Source organism: Equus caballus, chromosome 22, assembly GCF_041296265.1.
Source record: "Equus caballus isolate H_3958 breed thoroughbred chromosome 22, TB-T2T, whole genome shotgun sequence".
Classification (NCBI taxonomy): Eukaryota; Metazoa; Chordata; class Mammalia; order Perissodactyla; family Equidae; genus Equus; species Equus caballus.
This window is the reverse complement of record NC_091705.1, coordinates 40528215-40546569: the sequence shown is the minus strand read 5'-3', so window position 1 is coordinate 40546569 and position 18355 is coordinate 40528215. Positions and strand designations below refer to the sequence as shown.

The window sequence follows — 18355 nt, the reverse complement described above, 5'->3', positions numbered from 1 at the left end:
GGACGAGGAAGTGTGTCTGACAAACAGAAGCAAGCAGGAATCCTCTCTCCTGAGAAAACGCCGGGCGATGTGTCACGAGATGGGGCAGTAGAAAAACTGGGGAGGGAGGTCGCTGGCCTCTCTGGCCCTTGCTCGGGAGTGGAGGGGCCACGCCCGCCCGCACCCGTCAGTATATTTGTCATGATGGCCCGTTTGGGCTTGAGGGGACGACTCGAGTGTCTTACAAGGCTCTACCCCTTGCTTTTGTTTCTCTGGGTGGCTTCCCGCCCGTGAGTTGACTCAAATCTCCTTTTTGCTTTTTATTTCAGTTGTTTTGAGGAGGTGAGGCTGTTCTTCTCTAGCCGACAGGCACAATCAGAGATCTCTGAACCTCTGAAAAATCTGCATTTATGTTTCTTTGAGGTTGCTGCAGCCTATTTTATCATGAACCAAATAAAAGGATGGATGGAATTTTATACGAAGAATATATTAAATAGTTGGGAGAGGGTGTGGAAGGCGCTAGATTAAAACAGTCTTCTTTTAAAAACTGCGGCTTTGTCCTCAGATTGGTTCTTGGGTCCTCGTCAGGGTCAGGGTCTCTGAAAGGCTTTCTCTTTCTTCAAGAAAAGATCGGAAGTGTTCTTCCTTAGAGTTCTCAGAAGTCTTGACTGCAGTGTTGGTGAATTTAGGACATCTGTGTCTGATGACACAGCTGACTCGGTGCTGGGACCTGTGCCTCAGTCTGAAATGGACATCTGTAAGATGTGCAGTGGACACGCAGTACTTCCCGTGTCCTGAGCCGTTTGCGCGGATCAACTCTTTAGTCCTCACAACATGAGCTTGGTGCTCCTATCTCCGTTTTTACTCTTGAGGAAACCGAGGCTCAGAGATGATAGGTAACTGCCTCAGGGCACACAGCTAGTAAGTGGTGGAGCTGGACTTCAACCCAGGAGGTCTAGTTCCCAATAAGGCCCTCGGTGCTTGTAAGTGGTGCCTGAAACGGACTTGAATGCTGGTTCCCCCGTGCCAGCCACCGTGTGGGTTCTGTCACCCCACTGGAGCCTTACAGCAAGCTTGTGAGGTCTGCCTTTCTCCCCCTTTTGCAGACAGGACACACCGAGGCTTAGCAAGATCAAGAAACTAGCCCAGCTATGAGTGAGTGGTGGAGTGAGGACTTGAACCCAGGTTTTCTGACCCCAGAGCTTATGGAGGAAGAGGGAAATGGGTATTTTATTTTCCCTTTTGGTTGTTGGCCGTTGATTGGTTATTTTTGCAAAGACCAGAGCGGGCACTGCTCAGAGCTGCCGGGGAAGGACTCTTGAATTGCACGTGAAGAGATGGTGCCCGACTTCCTTCCGTAGGGTCCTGCTTCTTGCGGACGGATCAGCTGGACGGGGAGACAGACTGGAAGCTGCGACTGCCCGTGGCCTGCACGCAGAGGCTCCCCACTGCCGCCGTGAGTAGCTGTCGCTGCAGAAGCACAAGGTGGCGCTGTGCCATGGCGGGGCTCTCGGACTCAGATGCCCTCCGGGGCCACACATGGGTGTCACGTGTGAGGCGGGGCTGTGGGGTGGTATGGGGTCCCGGGGACCCTTGAGCACTTGTGGGTTCCAAGTAATGTGGCCACGTGGAGTGCAACCCCGACGTGCAGAGGTGGAGCTCTTTCGAGGGAAGCTCAAATCTTAAGAAACCTTGACTAGGTACCATGCATAAAATTTAATGCGAGCCAGAGCCTGTCATTCCTCTGCTCAACCTCCACAGGCTTCTCATCTCACTGAGAACGGATCTTCCCACCCTCCTGTCGTCCGCAAGCCCTGTATGATCTGTCCTTCTGCTAAGGCCCTGACCTCGGCTTCTGGCCGTCTCCCCTCTGCCCACTGGCTCCAGCCACACTGGCCTCTCTGTCAGTGTGCTTCTGCCTCCCGGTATTTGCCCCTGCCATTTCCTGCACCGGAAACAGTCATACCCGGTGTCTGCCTGGCTGGGCATCCCCATCACCTCTCTCAGATTTTGTGCACAGGTCTCCTTACCTGAGAGGCATTTTCTGATCACCCTCTCCTTGCATCTCCACTCCACTCACTTCAAGGCAGTATCTTTGAGAGCAGGATTCTGCCCATTGTGTTCACTGCTGTATACCCAGTGCATGGAACAGCATGGAGAGCAGTGCATGGAACAGCATGGAGAACAGGGTGTGAAATAGCACACAGGCCCTCTCCAGGGGGCTGCTCTAAGTAGTTGGAACAAACAGGTACTCACAGCTCCCCAGGTCCCCAAATTTCCACACCAGCCTCACGTCGCTCATGCCATGATTTGTGGAGTGAAAGGGGAGGGTAGAGAGCCAAAGAGTACATTGAAACACAAGCCTCGTGGGCTCGCTGTGGCCTGTGGACTAGGTTACACGATCACAGAATGTAATTTAAATGCCCAGAGACTGACCCACCCCATCAGTGGTCTGAAAGGGTTAAGTGGAACATGTCAGCCTTTCCTGGGCTTGTGGTCACGCCAGCTGATGCCACTCCTCGCTGCGTTCTGGGAGGAAGCTGTGGGCGGAAGAAAGTTCTGAGCCTCAGGGGAGGTAACAAGAAACATGCCCACGGTACTCACAATTTTTCATGCCAGTACGAGGTGCAATAGCACGACTGTCATTAATTTCTGGACCCGGATTCTAGAGCAGCGAGTTTCTAGCTGTGGTCGGGAGCCCCTGGGAATCCTTAGAAGGCGCCGGCATTCTGACTTTATCTGGGTGACGTGTTTTACTTCTTGGCAAGATTTCTCCAAAGGAGAGGTTCTGATCCTCCCAGTGATTTGAAGGACTCTCTTTAAGAGACAGTCCGGAAGAGCCCAGAATCGTGGAGACACCTGCCTGGTCCGCAGCACAGAGTTGGCGTCCCGGTGTGTGCTGGTCCAGGCCTGGACTGGGGTCCAGAGAAAGATAAGGTGCCACCATCCCTGTTGTCAGGAACTCTCAGCCTTAGTGGGCAGGAGGGGTCTGCGTGGGGAGCAGCATTTTAACGAAGTTACGGATGAAAAGAATTAGATGCAGAGATGACCGGAGGACTCGGCGAATGTGTTCTTGTTTTTAAAAAACCAAATGGAATGGAAAGCTCTCGAGGAAAAAGTGGAAAGTGTTGCTCACAGCTTTTGCCTCACATCTTACCTTCTTCCTCCAGGGGGTCCCGTACAGTCGGGAGTGGCCTCCCCAGGTCTTCTTTATCACACATTTTAAGATTTTCTTTTTTAAGATTTTCTTTTTGCTTTTTTCTCTGAAAGCCCCAGTACATAGTTGCATACTTTTAGTTGTGGGTCCTTCTAGTTGTGGCATGTGGGACGCCACCTCAGCGTGGCCTGACAAGCTGTGCCATGTCCGCGCCCAGGATCCGAACGGGCGAAACCCTGGGCCACTGAAGTGCAGCGCGCGAACTTAACCACTTGGCCACGGGGCCGGCCCCCTAATCGCATGTTTTCACGGACAGCTACAAGCTTGTCAGTGGCGTGTGGTTTCACGTCAATGGAGTCGTACTGCACTTATTGTTCTGCAAATTTTCTCCTCTCCACTTTGAGCTTGTCTCTGGGCCTTTTCCTGTGGTGCAGAGAGGCTGCTGAGCGAGCACAGCTGCGTCCACGGCCTCCTGGGCGCCCGGGCCCTGCCTGAGGGGCGGCCGGGGCCTCTGCTTCACTCCAGACCCTTCTTGCACAGTAGGGTCGTGGCCCGAATTTGCCTGACCACCTGATCGGGGTGCTTTTCCCAATTTTTTTTTTATTGTGGTAAAACACACGTAGCACATAATTTACCATCTTACCATTTTTAAGTGGTCAATTCAGGGGTGTTACTTTCACATTCCTCTGCAGCTATCGCCACCATCCATCGCCAGAACTCTTCATCGTGCAAATCCGAAACTCTATGCCCATTGACGACAGCTCCCCGTTCCTCCCTCCCACCCCTCGCCACCACCATTCTTCTGTCTCTATGAGTTTGATTAGGTTCCTTGTGTAAGCAGAATCATACAGTATTTGTCTTTTTGTGACCGGCTTATTTCATTAGCATCATATCTTCATGGTTCATCCATGTTGTAGTACGAGTCAGAATTTCCTTCCTTTTTAAGGCTGAGTAGTATTCTCTTGTACGGATAGACCACGTTTTGTTTATCCCTTCATCCGTTCGTAGACACTTGGGTTGCTTCCACCCGTTGTCTGTTGTGAATGATGCTGCTATGAACATGGCTGTACAGATACCTCCTTGAGACCTTGCTTTCAGTTCCTAGCAAGTGGGATTGCTGTTTGCATGTAATTCTATGTTTAATTCTTTTGAGGAGCCACCATACTGTTTTCCACGGCCACTACACTGTTTGACATTCCCACCAACAGTGCACAAGGGTTCCACTTCTCTGCATCCTCACCAACACTTGGGTTTTCTGGTTTTTGATAGTAGCCATCCTACTGGGGGTGATCTTGTTCTCTTTTTCACCTCTGTGCCCTCCCCAGGGCTTTGCACTGAGTAGGTGCCCGATAGCTCTCTGTCGAGTGAGCGAGTGTTTTCAGTGCCATAAACAAATCTCGTAAACCAGAGTGCAGCCGAGGGGGCTCTGTCACCCAGGGTGGGAAACGCCAGGTGAGCAGTGTCTTCACTGTTGAGTCTCTGAGCGTGTCTTGGGGTAGTGCATGTAGCAATTCCTAAACTTACTTATTGGAAGAGTTTGCCTTTTTTCCGCCTGCCCCATAATTTTGAGAGCCTGTTGATTCTGTTGGGAAATACAGTTGCTTTTGAAAAACAGCGGATGCCTCCTGCCGTCTCTCTAGTCATTCACTGGCTTTGTTGTAACTCCCAAATGTTACCTCTGTCGCACAGGATCTTCTTCAGATTCGATCGTATGTCTATGCAGAAGAGCCAAATATTGACATTCACAACTTCGTGGGGACTTTTACCAGAGTGAGTAAGCTCAGCTTAACCTGGAATCCCGTCTTAGAGTGTGTGTGAGCGATGCTGGCCTGAGAAGAAGTGTGGACGAGTCTCTGTCAGGAAGGAGCTCTGTCCCAGGAGGGAGGGGGTAGGTTCCCTTGTGAGGACCCCACCTTGAAAGTTGGCATCGTGATTCTCAGTCAGGTCAACACAACTGGGGTTTTCTTCCAGCCTCTGAGCAGCTTGAGTTACCCGACAACTCAGAGCCAAGCGTTGTTATAATTCCCGTGGACTGTGACGCCTGAGAGCAGGCGCTCTTTCTGTCTCCCTCAGACGAGCTCATTTCCTCTCTTACTCATACAAGTCCTGTCCACCTCTGTTAGAATTTTTAAGCCACTTCCAAACCTTTCCAAATAGAAATTAAATTTGCATTTAAATTGTTTTAGGAATCTGGGCTGATAGATTTATAGAACCCAAATTAAATTGTTCGTATTCTCTTTCTATACGTCGTAAGACTGGCCAGCAAAAATCTATTTTTCTGATGGATGAATTCCCACATCTTAGTTCTCACCATTTCTTCAGTGTTAGAGGCCTGCATTGCTTAAATCATGAACCAGGTTTTTCAAGTATTTCCCTGGGGATGAAAACTCCAAAGATAATAGTTTTATGAGCTTCGTCTTTGGCTCCTGGCCGAGCTGTGGGCTTCCAAAGGCTGGTCATCCTCTCTCCCTGTCTTGAGAGGAGCAGGCTGGAAGCGGCCTGTGGATTCTGCCCAGACCTTGGTAGATGAACGTGTGTCCGTTTGATGTGTTCCAGGAGGACAGTGACCCTCCGATCAGCGAGAGCTTGAGCATCGAGAACGCGCTGTGGGCCGGCACTGTCATCGCTTCAGGTAGGGCGCCCTTTCTGAGGGGTATGTTAGCAATTTGGAAAGGAAAGACAATCCTTCTGTGTAATTAGAATAATCATGTGTCAGTTGGGAAAATCGGTTGCCAGTCCCGTGACGTTTTCCACTTGTTCCTGCACCCCCAGGGAATTGAGCTGACGTCCCATTGACCCTCGGACGCTTGCAGACGTCTAGAAGAGACGCCGCTCTGGCCTGTGGACTTTCCTGCAGTGTCCACTCTGGGAATGACCCTTAATTGCCACTTCAGATTGACGTCCTAATCTGTCCCAGAGATTGGGTCAGTCCGGATGTTCTGGCCACGAGTTGTGTCCACGAGGGCTCTGAATAGTCCTGCCGGTGCAGGGGCCCCAGAGCGCAGGAAAGGGCCACAGGCCTGAGTTGGAGCCTTGCTGTTTAAAACTCCAAGATGATGTAGAAAGTGGTGTCTTTTGGTTTTGAACAGTGGGGTGACAGGGAGCGGAAGCGCTGGTTGGTGTCAGTGGGGTGCCGCCCACCTGTGCACTGCGCCTGTCACTTAACCCTCCCAATGGTCCCACGAGGGGGGTGCTGGTATTATCCGCACTCTTCAGATGAGGAAACCGAGGCTCCGTGAGGTTAAGTAACTCGCCCAAGGTCACACAGCAGTTGAAAGGCAAAGCTGGGCCTAGAACCCAGGCACTTTGCTCCGAAAGCAAATTTACAGAGCTCATTGTGCAGCTGCTACTGTTTTCTTACATAGATAATGACACATCCTATTTTTAACGCACAGTTCCACTCCTGGCAACTTGCTGCCTTTACTATTGGAAGAATGAATGTTTTTCCCTTTTCAGTCATATCTCCCTCCCACCAACCCATTTTCCCCTGCTTGGTGCGGTGGCTCTTTAGTCCAAGAGATGCTCACTCAGGATGCTCCATGACCAGGGAGGGGACGCAGACTACACACAGCTGCCGTGGTCACCATCCTCAGACCCACCTAATGGAAATGGGCGGCGATTAGCTCTGCCTTGAGGTTCTTGCCCTGTTTTCCCTCAGCCTTCCTGTATTTGCAGCATGATCTGGAATGTCTCTCAGTTCGCCTGATGACTGAAGAAGTGAGCAGTTGGTCCTTAAGCTTCTGCAGAGCCACTGCCTCCTGCCTGGCCACGGCCCCCAGGACATGCAGTGGCCCTTGCACATTCTGCCCCTTCCCGCCACTTGTCCACTCAGATCCCGCTGAACTGTTATTCCCGCCCCCCCCCCCAATTTTTCTCCACTTTCGAGTCATTTACTAACAAGTCATTAATTATTCTTTTTAATCTTTAATAACTTGACTGAAAAATAAGTAATTTGTTTCCATTTGTATTTCTTAGATTATCTGGAAGGTTGGCCATCTTTGCATATGTCTGTTTTGTTTCTTCCTCTGTCCCTTACTTTTTGTGACCTTTAGTCATTTTTCTGTTGTGGTTCTTAGCTTTTTCGTACTCATTTGTAAGAGTTTCTCATTTCTGCTGCATAGACCTCATCTGGTTTAAAAAAAATTATGGTGTATTTGATATACAGGAGTTAAAAAATATTACATTTATTCTTCTCCAGTCTTTTGGGTGATGGATGGTATCTTGTTGTTGTAATTTTCATTCCTTTTGTTGTAATACAGGTGAACATCTTTCTACATATATTTGTTACTATTTTGGTCTGTCTCCTTTCCATTTAGGTTCTTCTTTTTCTTATTAATCGGTCAGAATGCTTTATAGAAAAAATAGTATCAAATTGTCATCTGTCACATGTCACAAATATTTTTTCACAGTTTGTTGTCTGTCTGTTTTTTGTGCGTGATGAGCTTTGTTTGTTTTTTCCAGTAGAATCTCTGAATGTTTATGTCATCAACATTTTCGTAGAAACAGGATCACTAGGTCAAAGGGTGTACACGCTTTACATTTGGATTCGTGTGATAAACCTCCCCCTGCTAATTCCCCCTCCTGAGAAGCTTCTTTACTATACGCACCTGAGCTAACACCGTGTTCTGTTTGACCTTTTAATTTTTGCCCATCTGATAGACGTTGAATAAATATTTAACATATTGATTTGCCTTTTAAAAATGATTTGCAAAGCTGAACATCTTTCTTTATGTGTACTGTTCATTTGCATTTTTAAATACATGTGTGAATTGCCAGTTTATGCCCTGTGCTCAGTTTTTTCTGTTGATGAGCTCATTAAAAAAATGATTTTTGAAAACTCTTTCTATCATAAGAATATTAGCCTTCTGTTTGTGATCTTAATTGCAATTACTGTTTCCCAGTTGATCTCCTTCATGTTTTGGCACAGAAGTTTAAAATTTTTATGTAGTCAGACCTATTGATTTTTTTCTTTGTGGCTTCTGGTTTTTGTGACACGTTGAGAAACGTCTTTCCTGCTTTTACTAAAATTATAAAAATACGCCGATGTTTTCTTGGAGGGTTTATATAGTCTTATATTAAAATATGTGCTCCATCTTGGTTTAAGGAGTGAAATGAGGACAACTAACTAGCAAGGGGTCTTTCCTTGGCTGAAACCGAAGCTCGGGACCCTTGTGCCCAGTGTGTGTTGGTGGCCCTGTGTAAAGGGACGGCCTGATGGGGAATGGAGATGTAAAACGGGAAAGCACAGTGTGAGGTGGAGAACATCCTGTGCCTTCGGGTGGAATGGAGAGAGATGTTAAAGGAGGTCGGAATGAGGTGGGGTCGGAATCCGCCGTGTTGCATGTGGCAGGGGCAGGGTGGAAGTTCAGGGCTGCCTGTGGCGTCCCTGTCTCCTTACCAGGCAGCGGTGTGAGCGGCGCCCGAGTCGTTTCTCGCAGAAGGGCATGTCTTCTTTTCCTCCTTTCTTCTTCCCTTTTATTGAGAGGTGGCACATAGACAGAAAAGTGCGCACATCCTCTATATAGCGCCAAGACCCAGATCAAGAAACAGGGTATTATCAGCCCCCCAGATGCTCCGCTCAGCTCCCTTCCAGTCACACCCCCCCCCCCCCAGGGTACCCGCTCCCTTGACTTCCGGCAGCCTCGATTTGTTTGGTTGGGCACTTGTTGTAATAATATTTCAATAATAAACACGTGCTCATATGTCTGGTTATGATTTTCTTCTCCTTCCTGCTTTCCTTCTCTCCATACAGAAAACCTTCGTTGAGCACCTCCCTCTAGAGACGCTAATTGCTCCTAGTGCTACAGTAATATGCCAGAAAATGCTTTCTCCGGACTTTTGTGGGATTTATAGTTTACTATAAATTTAATGTAGGTTACAGAGGAGATGGGAGGAAATGAGAGAGGCTTCTATGAATTTCTTTTGAAACAGGTAAAAAGGAGAATGATTTCCATAACAATATGGAGAATTCTGAGGTGGAGGGAGTGAGGTTGAAAGGGCTTGTCAGCCTTTATCTCAGAGATTAACAATAATAAATCTTTTATTTATCAGGCGCTTTTTATTTACAAAGTGTTTAGCTGCCGTTTTCTTGTTTTGGTCTCACAACATTAAATGAGGACATTTAATGGAATGAAGAATTGAGTCTCAGAGAGGTTAAGCAACTTGCCTAAGGTCACACAGCCTCAGAGATGTCATCTGCTGGGAGGAGGAGAGTAGAAGGCAAAATGAAGATGGGGTAGAAAATTCAAACAGCTCATGGGAAATGCATTGTGCAGTTAAACATGCATTTTTTCGCTTGTCCGAAGCCCCCTGTTTGTGCTGGTGATGTGGGAAGAGAGCGAGAACAGTGAGTCCCGTGACCCAGTGACCCTGCCTGCCGTGCCCTTCAGTGGGTGTGTGTTAGAGCGAGTCTGAGGAGCTGGGCACTTACCACCTCCTCAGCTGGCCTCGCTTTCCTCTGCTCCTCACTGAGTAGACATCTGACTGCACTTGGGTTCTAACGGAAACTTGGAGTTAAATGCAAACCATTTCCTTCTGGTGCTCAACTCCAGTAACAGCTGTCAAGAGTAATCTTAGGGGGCTGGCTCTGTGGCTGAGTGGTTAAGTTCACGCGCTCCACTGCTACGGACATGGCATCGCTCGTCAGGCCACGTTGAGGTGGCATCCCACGTCCCACCACTAGAAGGACCCACAACTAAGATATACAACTATGTACCGGGGGCGGGGTTTGGGAAATAAAGCAGGAAAAAAAAAAAAAAGATTGGCAACAGTTGTTACCCCAGGTGCCAATCCTTAAAAAAAAAAAAAAAAAGAGTAGTCTTACTCATATGAGATTTTGCTTCCATGTTCCCTTTAGAATCTAACTCTTGTGTCTTGGTCACTCTGCTGTGTTATCAGATGGAAGTTTAAAACATAAGAAAGCTTGCCAATCAGTGCTGGGGGTCCAGCTACATTGGTTGGCATCAATTTGTAGAGGATGCAGTTGCCATGGTAACCCAACACAGTGCCGCTAGGCTGAGGAGTCACTGGGGCGATGATCGGGAAGGGATGGGGGCGCCCCGGGGCAGAGGGGTGGCCTGGATGTTCCGGGACTCTCGGTGGCGAGGGACCAGTTTGTTACTCCCGTTCCCCACCAATCTATGGCAGATGGATCTGAGGCTCTGCGGTGCATGACCAGCATGCACGTCACACCGTGTGCACTTGCCACACGAGTTAGATAATGCCCAGCTGGTCTGTGCCCTCTTCAGTGGGACTTGTCCTGTGATCACACGCTTGAACATCGCAGCCGCGTCTAATTGCTGTAAACGTTTCCAAACGCTCGGTCTCCGGGGTTCAGTGTTTATCTTGTTGTGGTCAAGGAGCAAAGGCATCATAGTGCAGGTGTGATCCCGGGACTCCTCTGTTGTGGAGAGTTAGGAAGGACCTCGTGAAGCCCCTGATCATGACAGCCTGGCTTGTGGGAGCCCCTGGCCGGCAGAATGGAGAGGATTCCAGGTCTGCGGCTGCAGGGGGTGAGGGTGGAGGAAACGGCAAGAGCAAGGGGGCACGGCGGAGGTGACAGCATAGGAAGTGGGGGTCAGAGGTCGGGGAGGTGGAGAGGCTCTGTCAGGTGTCTTACAGGGGTGGATTGGGCTGGGTGGGGGCTGTGATGAGCTGAGAGCGTGACCCTGAATAAAGAGAGTGGCCGTGCTCACTACCTGCTGGAATACACAGTGAGGAACGTGGACTCGGCATCAACCCATCTTCTGATTTTCCAAGAAACGCCAGAAATCTCAATTTTTTTTTATATGAATGCTCTATATTTAAAAGTTGGCAACTAATTCAAAACTTCTAAAGTGGTGTGCAGGTCGAATCAGCACACCTCGTGGGCTGCCGGCCTGTGCCTTCTCTCTGGGGACTGCCGCTGGGATTCGCATCTCTTGGGGACGGTTCTGGTCTTGAGCGCTGGGAGATGTTGGGGGAAGGCTGTTTCCGGGGGTGTTCAAGGTTGACCGGCACCAGTCGGGGAACCCCCATTGGGGCCCTTGTGATTAGGGTCCTCTTGAACCTTGGGCATCGGGGATTAAGACCGAGCCACACCTGTGCGGGAGCAAGTGCAGTGGCCGTGTGGCCACCCCTCGCTCGGCCTGGGCTCGGCTCCCACTGCCTGACCATCTGCTGTGGTGACAGGCCTGTGGTCAACAGGGGCCTGCCATCTGCTGAGGAGCGAGCGCTCCCCGGGCCTGCCATCTGCTGAGAGCCCCTGGAAGGGCCCGGCGTTGTGCTGGAGAACGCCCTGGGCATTGATCTGGGGCCTGCGGCTCCCCCGCCCTGGCTCTCTGTCCAGGAGCCCCAGCCCCAGCACTAGTCTGGGAGCTTCTTTCACCGAAAGTGTTTGAACCTCCTCGTGTCTTTGAATGTCCCTCTGACAGTGGTACCCGAGACCGCGGCCCAAGAGAAGATGTGGGGTTTTCTTTCTCCAGCGGAGGCCGGGTTGTCTGTCTTCCTGGGGTCCTCCCTGAGAGCTGGAGGGTGGCGCCTTCTCATGTTTCAGCTGTCATCCCTGACGTCCTCCACTCAGAGCCTCTCCTCTGCCGCCCAGTCCCCCGCAGCTGCCGCCTCTGCCAGCTGTCCCCTGCTCGTTCTCATCCCAGTGCCTCCTACCACCCTCCGGAGACCGTGTTTCTTGCTTTTCTTCTTGACTATTCTGTCTTCCCCACCGTGTTGAGTGTTTTCTTGGCACACACTGAAAAGAGGAGGCGAAGGTAAATTTTTGATAGATATCGCCAATTTTCTCTCCAAGTAGATTCCAATTTATGCTCCGGCCTGCAGCGTGCGTGACAGGGTCCGTTTCCCCACCCCTTGGCTCTCATGTTATCGGTCTTTCTGAATGGTTGTTACTGTGATGGGGATGACAGTGGTTTATTTGGCATTTCTTGGATTGTTCACTGGGTTGAGCATCTTTTCTAATGTTAGCTGGCCATTTGTGTCTCTTCTGTATATTTTTTACTTGTAGAAGGATGGAGGGCTTTCAGTATTGTGTGGGACGTGGGAGGGAGACAGGAAAGTTTTTAGGAAAGAATTGTCATGTGGACAGACATCCCCCACATGTTCCAGTTAGACACAGAATCTGAAAGGAGCCAGGCTCAGCAGGTGCAGAGTGCTTATTAGTGCTCTGAGAAGAAGAGTGTGTTCCCAAATTTCCATAACAGCTTATGAAAGTAGGAATGTCCTAGGTGCTCCCCCACCCCTGCTGTCTGAGACCGCTGGATCCCACAGACCGGCCCCGACCTGGGGAACTTCCAGCAACTGTGGACATGCCGTGTATCTTTGCTGTCCCACATGGCAGCCACTAGCCCTAGGTGGCTACTGAACACTGGAAACGTGGCTAGTGAAATGGGGAACTGTATTTGATTTAATTTTCATTGAATTTAAATTTCGGTAGCCGCAGGGGCCTGGTGGCGACCATGCCGGTCAGTGTAGCCATGGATCATCGGGTGACCCTGGCGCATGCTCCTGACCCTCTCCCGGTGTGGGTGCTGGGTTTAGAGGACATCCTCTGGGGGTCAGACTCTCTGTCTGTAGGCCCGCCTGTCGGTGTTAACATTTCTGTGCGTTGTTTTTCTCCTTTCAGGTACCGTTGTGGGTGTTGTTCTGTACACTGGCAGAGAACTCCGGAGCGTCATGAACACCTCGAATCCTCGAAGCAAGGTGTGTACGCGGTCGCAGGACGCGTTTCCTTGTTGGAACTTTCTACCCTTATGTATTTTGATGGTTGCTGTTGATGGCGTGAAGAGCCAGATTTAAAAACAGGAACACTTAACAGTGTTATTTCATTTATACAGACTTACACATATACATTCATGAAAAGGTCGTGTGTGTGTGTAGGTAAATCCATATGCAGCTGTACACACGTGTATACACATATATAATACAAGAGTATGTATATGAATACATAAAATTCTAAAAGCTTTTAGGTTAAACTGTCGAGCACTTTCTCTTTGACGTGTCTTGTGCTGCGTCCTTCACGTGCGTCTCAGGTAATCCTTGAACCAGCCGGTGAGCACAGGGGCTTCTGTAGCCTCAGCTTACAGATGAGAAGTGGCCTCGGAAGCCCTGAGCTCTGCCCGGGCTGCAGACAGGACGGCAGGCCTGGATTCACACCCCCACTGAGCACCTGGCCGGGGCACCGTGTACACGGTGGGATCTGCTGTCTGCCTACTGCCCCGCTCTTGCTCGTTTCAACCATGACCCTCCCTCCCTCCCAGCTGCACCCCTCCTCCCAGTTTTGAGTCAGAATATTGCAGACTGATTTCCTCCGTCAATACTATGAACGAATGCTGGGGTTCCCAAACTCTGGTCGTTTTCACCCCTCCATTACAGCCATCACTGCAACTATAATGTCGTTTATTTGATGTTTTAGCCTTATCCCGGGCCATGCTTTTGTGAAGTTATGGGCTTCCTGTGCCAGTTACATTTTTTTTTGAATATACATTAAAATCAATGTATAATTATTAAAATAATAATGTTCATTAATGCACTACCTAAAAATCAGGTGCCGCCAGTGGTGTGTACCCTGACCTTTAGGCAGTACTGAATTAGTGTGTGGTATGGTGCTAAGAGTGTAGGACTGAGTCCTTTTACAGGCCACTGTGTAGGATGTTAGAGGCCACAGCACCATCAAATGCTGCAGTAACCTGCTTATATATTTTCAAATCTAAATCTTAAGTCATTGAAAAGTATTGAAATCAGAATTCTCTGAGGCCCCTTGGGTGTCTGGTAGGAGCTCCAGCCCGTGGAGCCCAGTGTTCTCAACCAGAGCTGTGGGGACCGATGGGTCCCACTGTCTCAGCCCGGTGGACGTGTTCATGGGTTCACGGGCACCAGTTCTCTTGGTGGGCCATGGGTTGCACCAACCAATCGTGGGCTCCCCTTGTGCCTTGTCCCACAGATTGGCCTGTTTGACCTGGAAGTGAACTGCCTCACAAAGATCCTCTTTGGCGCTCTGGTGGTGGTGTCGCTGGTCATGGTCGCCCTTCAGCGCTTTGCCGGTCGTTGGTACCTGCAGATTGTCCGCTTCCTCCTCTTGTTTTCCAACATCATTCCTATCAGGTGAGCAGAGAGCGAGCTTGGGTTCGGGTGCCATGACGCTTTCTTCTCCTTACCAGCTGGGCCCTTTGTAGAGTGACGACCAAGAACAGTCAGGATCAGGAACGTGAGCCATGCTCTGTGCCTCTAGTGTTGGGAGGGCACATTCCTCCATGAACCATCCTTTCTTTTCTTTTCTTCTTCTTTCCTTTTTTTGGTGAGGAAGATTGTCCCTGAGCTAACATCTGTGCCAGTCTTCCTCTACTCTATTTTGTATGTGGGATGCCACCACAGCATGGCTTGATGAGCTGTGCTAGGTCCACACCTAGGATCCAAACCCATGAACCCTGGGCCGCCGAAGCAGAGCATGCAAACTTAACCACTGCACCACCGGGCCAGGCCCCGAACCATCCTTTCTTGAATTACTTTCTGCTCAAAAGATCTTGCCTTACCCTACCCAGTCTAAGGATGCCATTTAGAGTTCGTCTCATCTGTCTGCTCCAAGAGGTTGGTAGTTGCTATTGGGAGTGCTGTGTTGAGAAGGATTCTGAGCCTGAGTCTGGGCTCAAAGGGAAATAATATTGTGATTGATTAGAATGGAAGCTTGGTTACGTATGTCAATTGTTGGCCTTCCTCATTTGGAGGCTGAGTAAATGGTTTCAAAAAATAATATAAGCAACAGATTATTATAGTCAGAAAAAACGAGGATTCACAGTAGCGAAAGAATAAAATAAAAATCACCTCTAATCTCACAACTAAGTGATAATTGCTGTTAACGTTTTGGAATATATGTTTTTCTAGACTGTTTTCTATTTTAGAAAAAGGAGATTCTGCTCTACATAAAAATTTATCCCTGCTTTTTTTTAACAGAGCAATGTGTTGCAAATAACTTTTTTTTTTTTTTTTTGAGGAAGATCAGTCCTGAGCTAACATCTGCCAATCCTCCTCTTTTTGCTGAGGCAGACTGGCCCTGAGCCGACATCCGTGCCCATCTTTCTCTACTTTATATGTGGGACACCTACCATGGCGTGGTAATGAGCAGTGCCATGTCCACACCCGGAATCCGAACCGGCAGACCCCAGGCCGCCAAAGCAGAACGTGTGCACTTAGCTGTACCACCGGGCCGGTCCCACAAATGACTTTTTACATCAAATATACTTGCACTCTATCATTTATTAGAAGTGCTCTAGAATATATTCTGTTTAATAATTTATTTAGTCCCATATTGTTGGATACTTATTTCTACTTTTTCCCCATAATAAATGGTCAGAAAATAATTATTAAAAATAAACCGTATCTTTTTTTCCAGAAACTTTCAGTGCTTATAATCTCTATCTTACACTCAATATGTTGTCTCATATTTTATCTTGCTCTTTTGTGTGTTTATGTCATCCCAGCTAGAATGGGTCTTTTTCTGGGGACAGAGTCTGTGGTTTTGGCGTAACAGCCTGACTTAGCACCGGGGCTTTGAACCCTAGCCGCTGCTCTCCGTGTGATGGTTTCAAAGAATAGATGTCTGCTTTATTGCTAGCAAAGAAGTGTCTGTGGTGTAACGTTAAGTGAAATTGTAAACTTTAAAGTTCTTTCTCCAGTATGATTGGCAGTTAATGAATTGAATCTCCCTATGGCCCAGGGCTCGCCAGTAAAATAGTAGGTAATTTGATTAGTTTATAGGATTATGAGTGAATTTGAAGATTTTATTTTTTGCAGTAAAATAATATTTTAAAATGAGTTGAATATGTACCATGGGATATTAGCCTTAAAAAGGGAGGAAATTCTGACATGGGCTACAACACGGATGAACCTGGCAGACGTTATGCTACGTGAAATACGCCAGTCACAGAAGGACGAGGCGTGTCTGGCTCCACAGTACGCGGTGTCTGGAGCAGTCATATTCGTGGACACACAGAGCAGAATGGGGGCTGCCAGGGGCTGAGGGAAGAGGGGAGAAGGGAGGTGTTGTTCAGTGGGTCAGAGTTTCAGTTTTACACGATGAAGAGTTCCGGAGACGGTTGCATGGCCGTGTGAATGTACTTATTGCCACTGAGCCGTCCACTTAAAATGGTTTAAATGGTAAGTTTTATGTTATGTATGTTTTACCACAATTTAAAAAATGAATGTAGTATCAAAAATATATTAGCTCCGAGGACCAGTAATTTAAAAAAAAATAAGACTAGAACAACTACCCTTTCAGTATTTTAAGTGACCTCGGTCCGTAGCAGAACAGCTTTATGAAAATAATGATTTGTTGAGCGAGTTGTTTGACTCTTGTTGAATCTGTGGACTCAGCCCCAGCTGTGTGCTTCTGGAGGGACTGATTCCAGATGTTACGGCACCAGTGACGTGTATTGAGAGTCCTTGTTGTTCAGAAAAAGAGACACAGGCAGCCTTGTGCGTATCCTGCTAACCTGGCGCTCTGGTCTCCTCACTAGTTTGCGGGTGAACCTGGACATGGGCAAGATCGTGTACAGCTGGGTGATCCGCAGGGATGCCAAGGTCCCCGGCACCGTGGTTCGTTCCAGCACAATTCCCGAGCAGCTGGGGAGGATCTCTTACTTACTCACAGACAAGACAGGTGAGTGTCCTGGGCCCTCGCAGGAGTCAGGTGAGAGAAGGAGCCCTCCTTCTGGAGGTGTTAGAGATGTGTGCTGCTCTTCCGTTTTCTTTACCCTTTAGTAAAGAGTGGTTATCTGGTCGTGGTGGTGATGATGGTAGCAGCAAAGCCTTACACAGTCCTGGTTATGTGCAGAGTCCTGTTCTGCCTGTTCGTGGACAGTCACTCAGTCAGCCCTCACCCTCCCCTTGTGAGTTGGGTGGTACTTTTATCCCCGTTTTACAGATGAGGGAATGAGGCACAGAGAGGTTATCTGACTGTCAGAAGCACATGGTGGCAGAAGCAGGCTTTGAGCTCAGGAGGTCTGGCTTCAAGTCCTGACTGCGTAATTGTCCCCCAAAATCCTTCACAGTTTAATGTCCGTCAAGTTAGGAGACTGTCGCGGTGGCTGAGCATCGTGTGTGGAGAGACCTGGGTTCAGGCTTCGTCTCTACCGTTTAGTGACCATGGGATGAAAGGGAATCTGTTGCAGGGATCCGGGGTAGCTTGCTAAATCAGAGGATAACTAGGTTTCAGGAAGGAGAGGAACCAGGGAAGTTCTAGATGTGTCAGCATCAGGACCCCGGAGATGGTCTCTGTAGGGCTGTGTCATTGGGGTGACTCGACTCTACTCATCGTCCATCCATCTGTGATTGACACTCCCTCTGGACCACCCCAGGGAATGAGGCCGTAATTTCCCTGTGGGATCCTAGGATGCCATTTTCAAAAGAAAGGGAATTGGATTCTGGGCCAAGACAATACCAGAGATGTCTGTTCCGGCAGGGGCGGTGCTGAAACCTGTGCACTTCATTTAGTAAATTCTCAAGAAATAAAAGCTGTCAGTACTGTTCAAGCTCCAGGATGTAGGCACAGTTACTCCTCTGTCTTCTGTTTCAGGAACTCTTACCCAGAATGAGATGGTTTTCAAACGGCTCCATCTAGGCACGGTGGCCTATGGTCTTGACTCAATGGATGAAGTTCAAAGCCACATATTTAGTATTTACACCCAGGTAAAGCTTTCTGTTTCAATATCTCAAACAATTCTCTTACGTTTGTTAACACCCGCATTGAGATGTCGCCAGCTCTGGTGGTCTAGTGGTTAAGAGTTGGTGCTCTCATCACTGAGGCCCAGGTTTGGTTCCCTGTAATGGAACCACACCACCCGTCCGTTGGTTATCACACTGTGCCGGCTGCGTGTTGCTGTGATGCTGAAAGATGTGCCACTGGTGTTTCAAATACCTGCAGGGTCACCACCCATGGTGGACAGGTTTCAGTGGAGCTTCCAGACTAACACAGACTAGGAAGAAGAACCTGGCCACCCACTTCTGAAAAAATTGGCCATGAAAACCCTGTGAATAGCCGCGGAGCATTGTCTGATAGAGTGCCGGAAGATGAGAGGATGGAGCATAGAGTGGGCAGGGCTGGGCTCTGCTGTCCGCAGGGGCACTGGGAGGCAGAATCCACTTGATGGCGCTAACAAAGATTACTGAGATATGATTCGTAATACCACATGACTCACCCGTTTGAAGTATACAATTCAGCGGTTTTTAGTATATTCA

At 48.8% G+C, this 18355-nt stretch overlaps 1 protein-coding gene across 9 annotated transcripts in view; it reads left to right on the top strand.

Moving 5' to 3' along the window:
* ATP9A (ATPase phospholipid transporting 9A (putative)) overlaps window positions 1–18355 on the top strand; it is a 127654-nt gene that overhangs the window by 51168 nt on the left and 58131 nt on the right. For all 9 annotated transcript variants that reach the window (XM_023626759.2, XM_023626758.2, XM_023626757.2 and 6 more), the window contains exons 7-13: window positions 1341–1435; window positions 4826–4906; window positions 5693–5768; window positions 12750–12826; window positions 14067–14227; window positions 16636–16778; window positions 17694–17806. In XM_023626759.2, the coding sequence (XP_023482527.1) occupies window positions 1341–1435; window positions 4826–4906; window positions 5693–5768; window positions 12750–12826; window positions 14067–14227; window positions 16636–16778; window positions 17694–17806 (746 nt within the window). The remainder of the gene's footprint in view (window positions 1–1340; window positions 1436–4825; window positions 4907–5692; window positions 5769–12749; window positions 12827–14066; window positions 14228–16635; window positions 16779–17693; window positions 17807–18355) is intronic.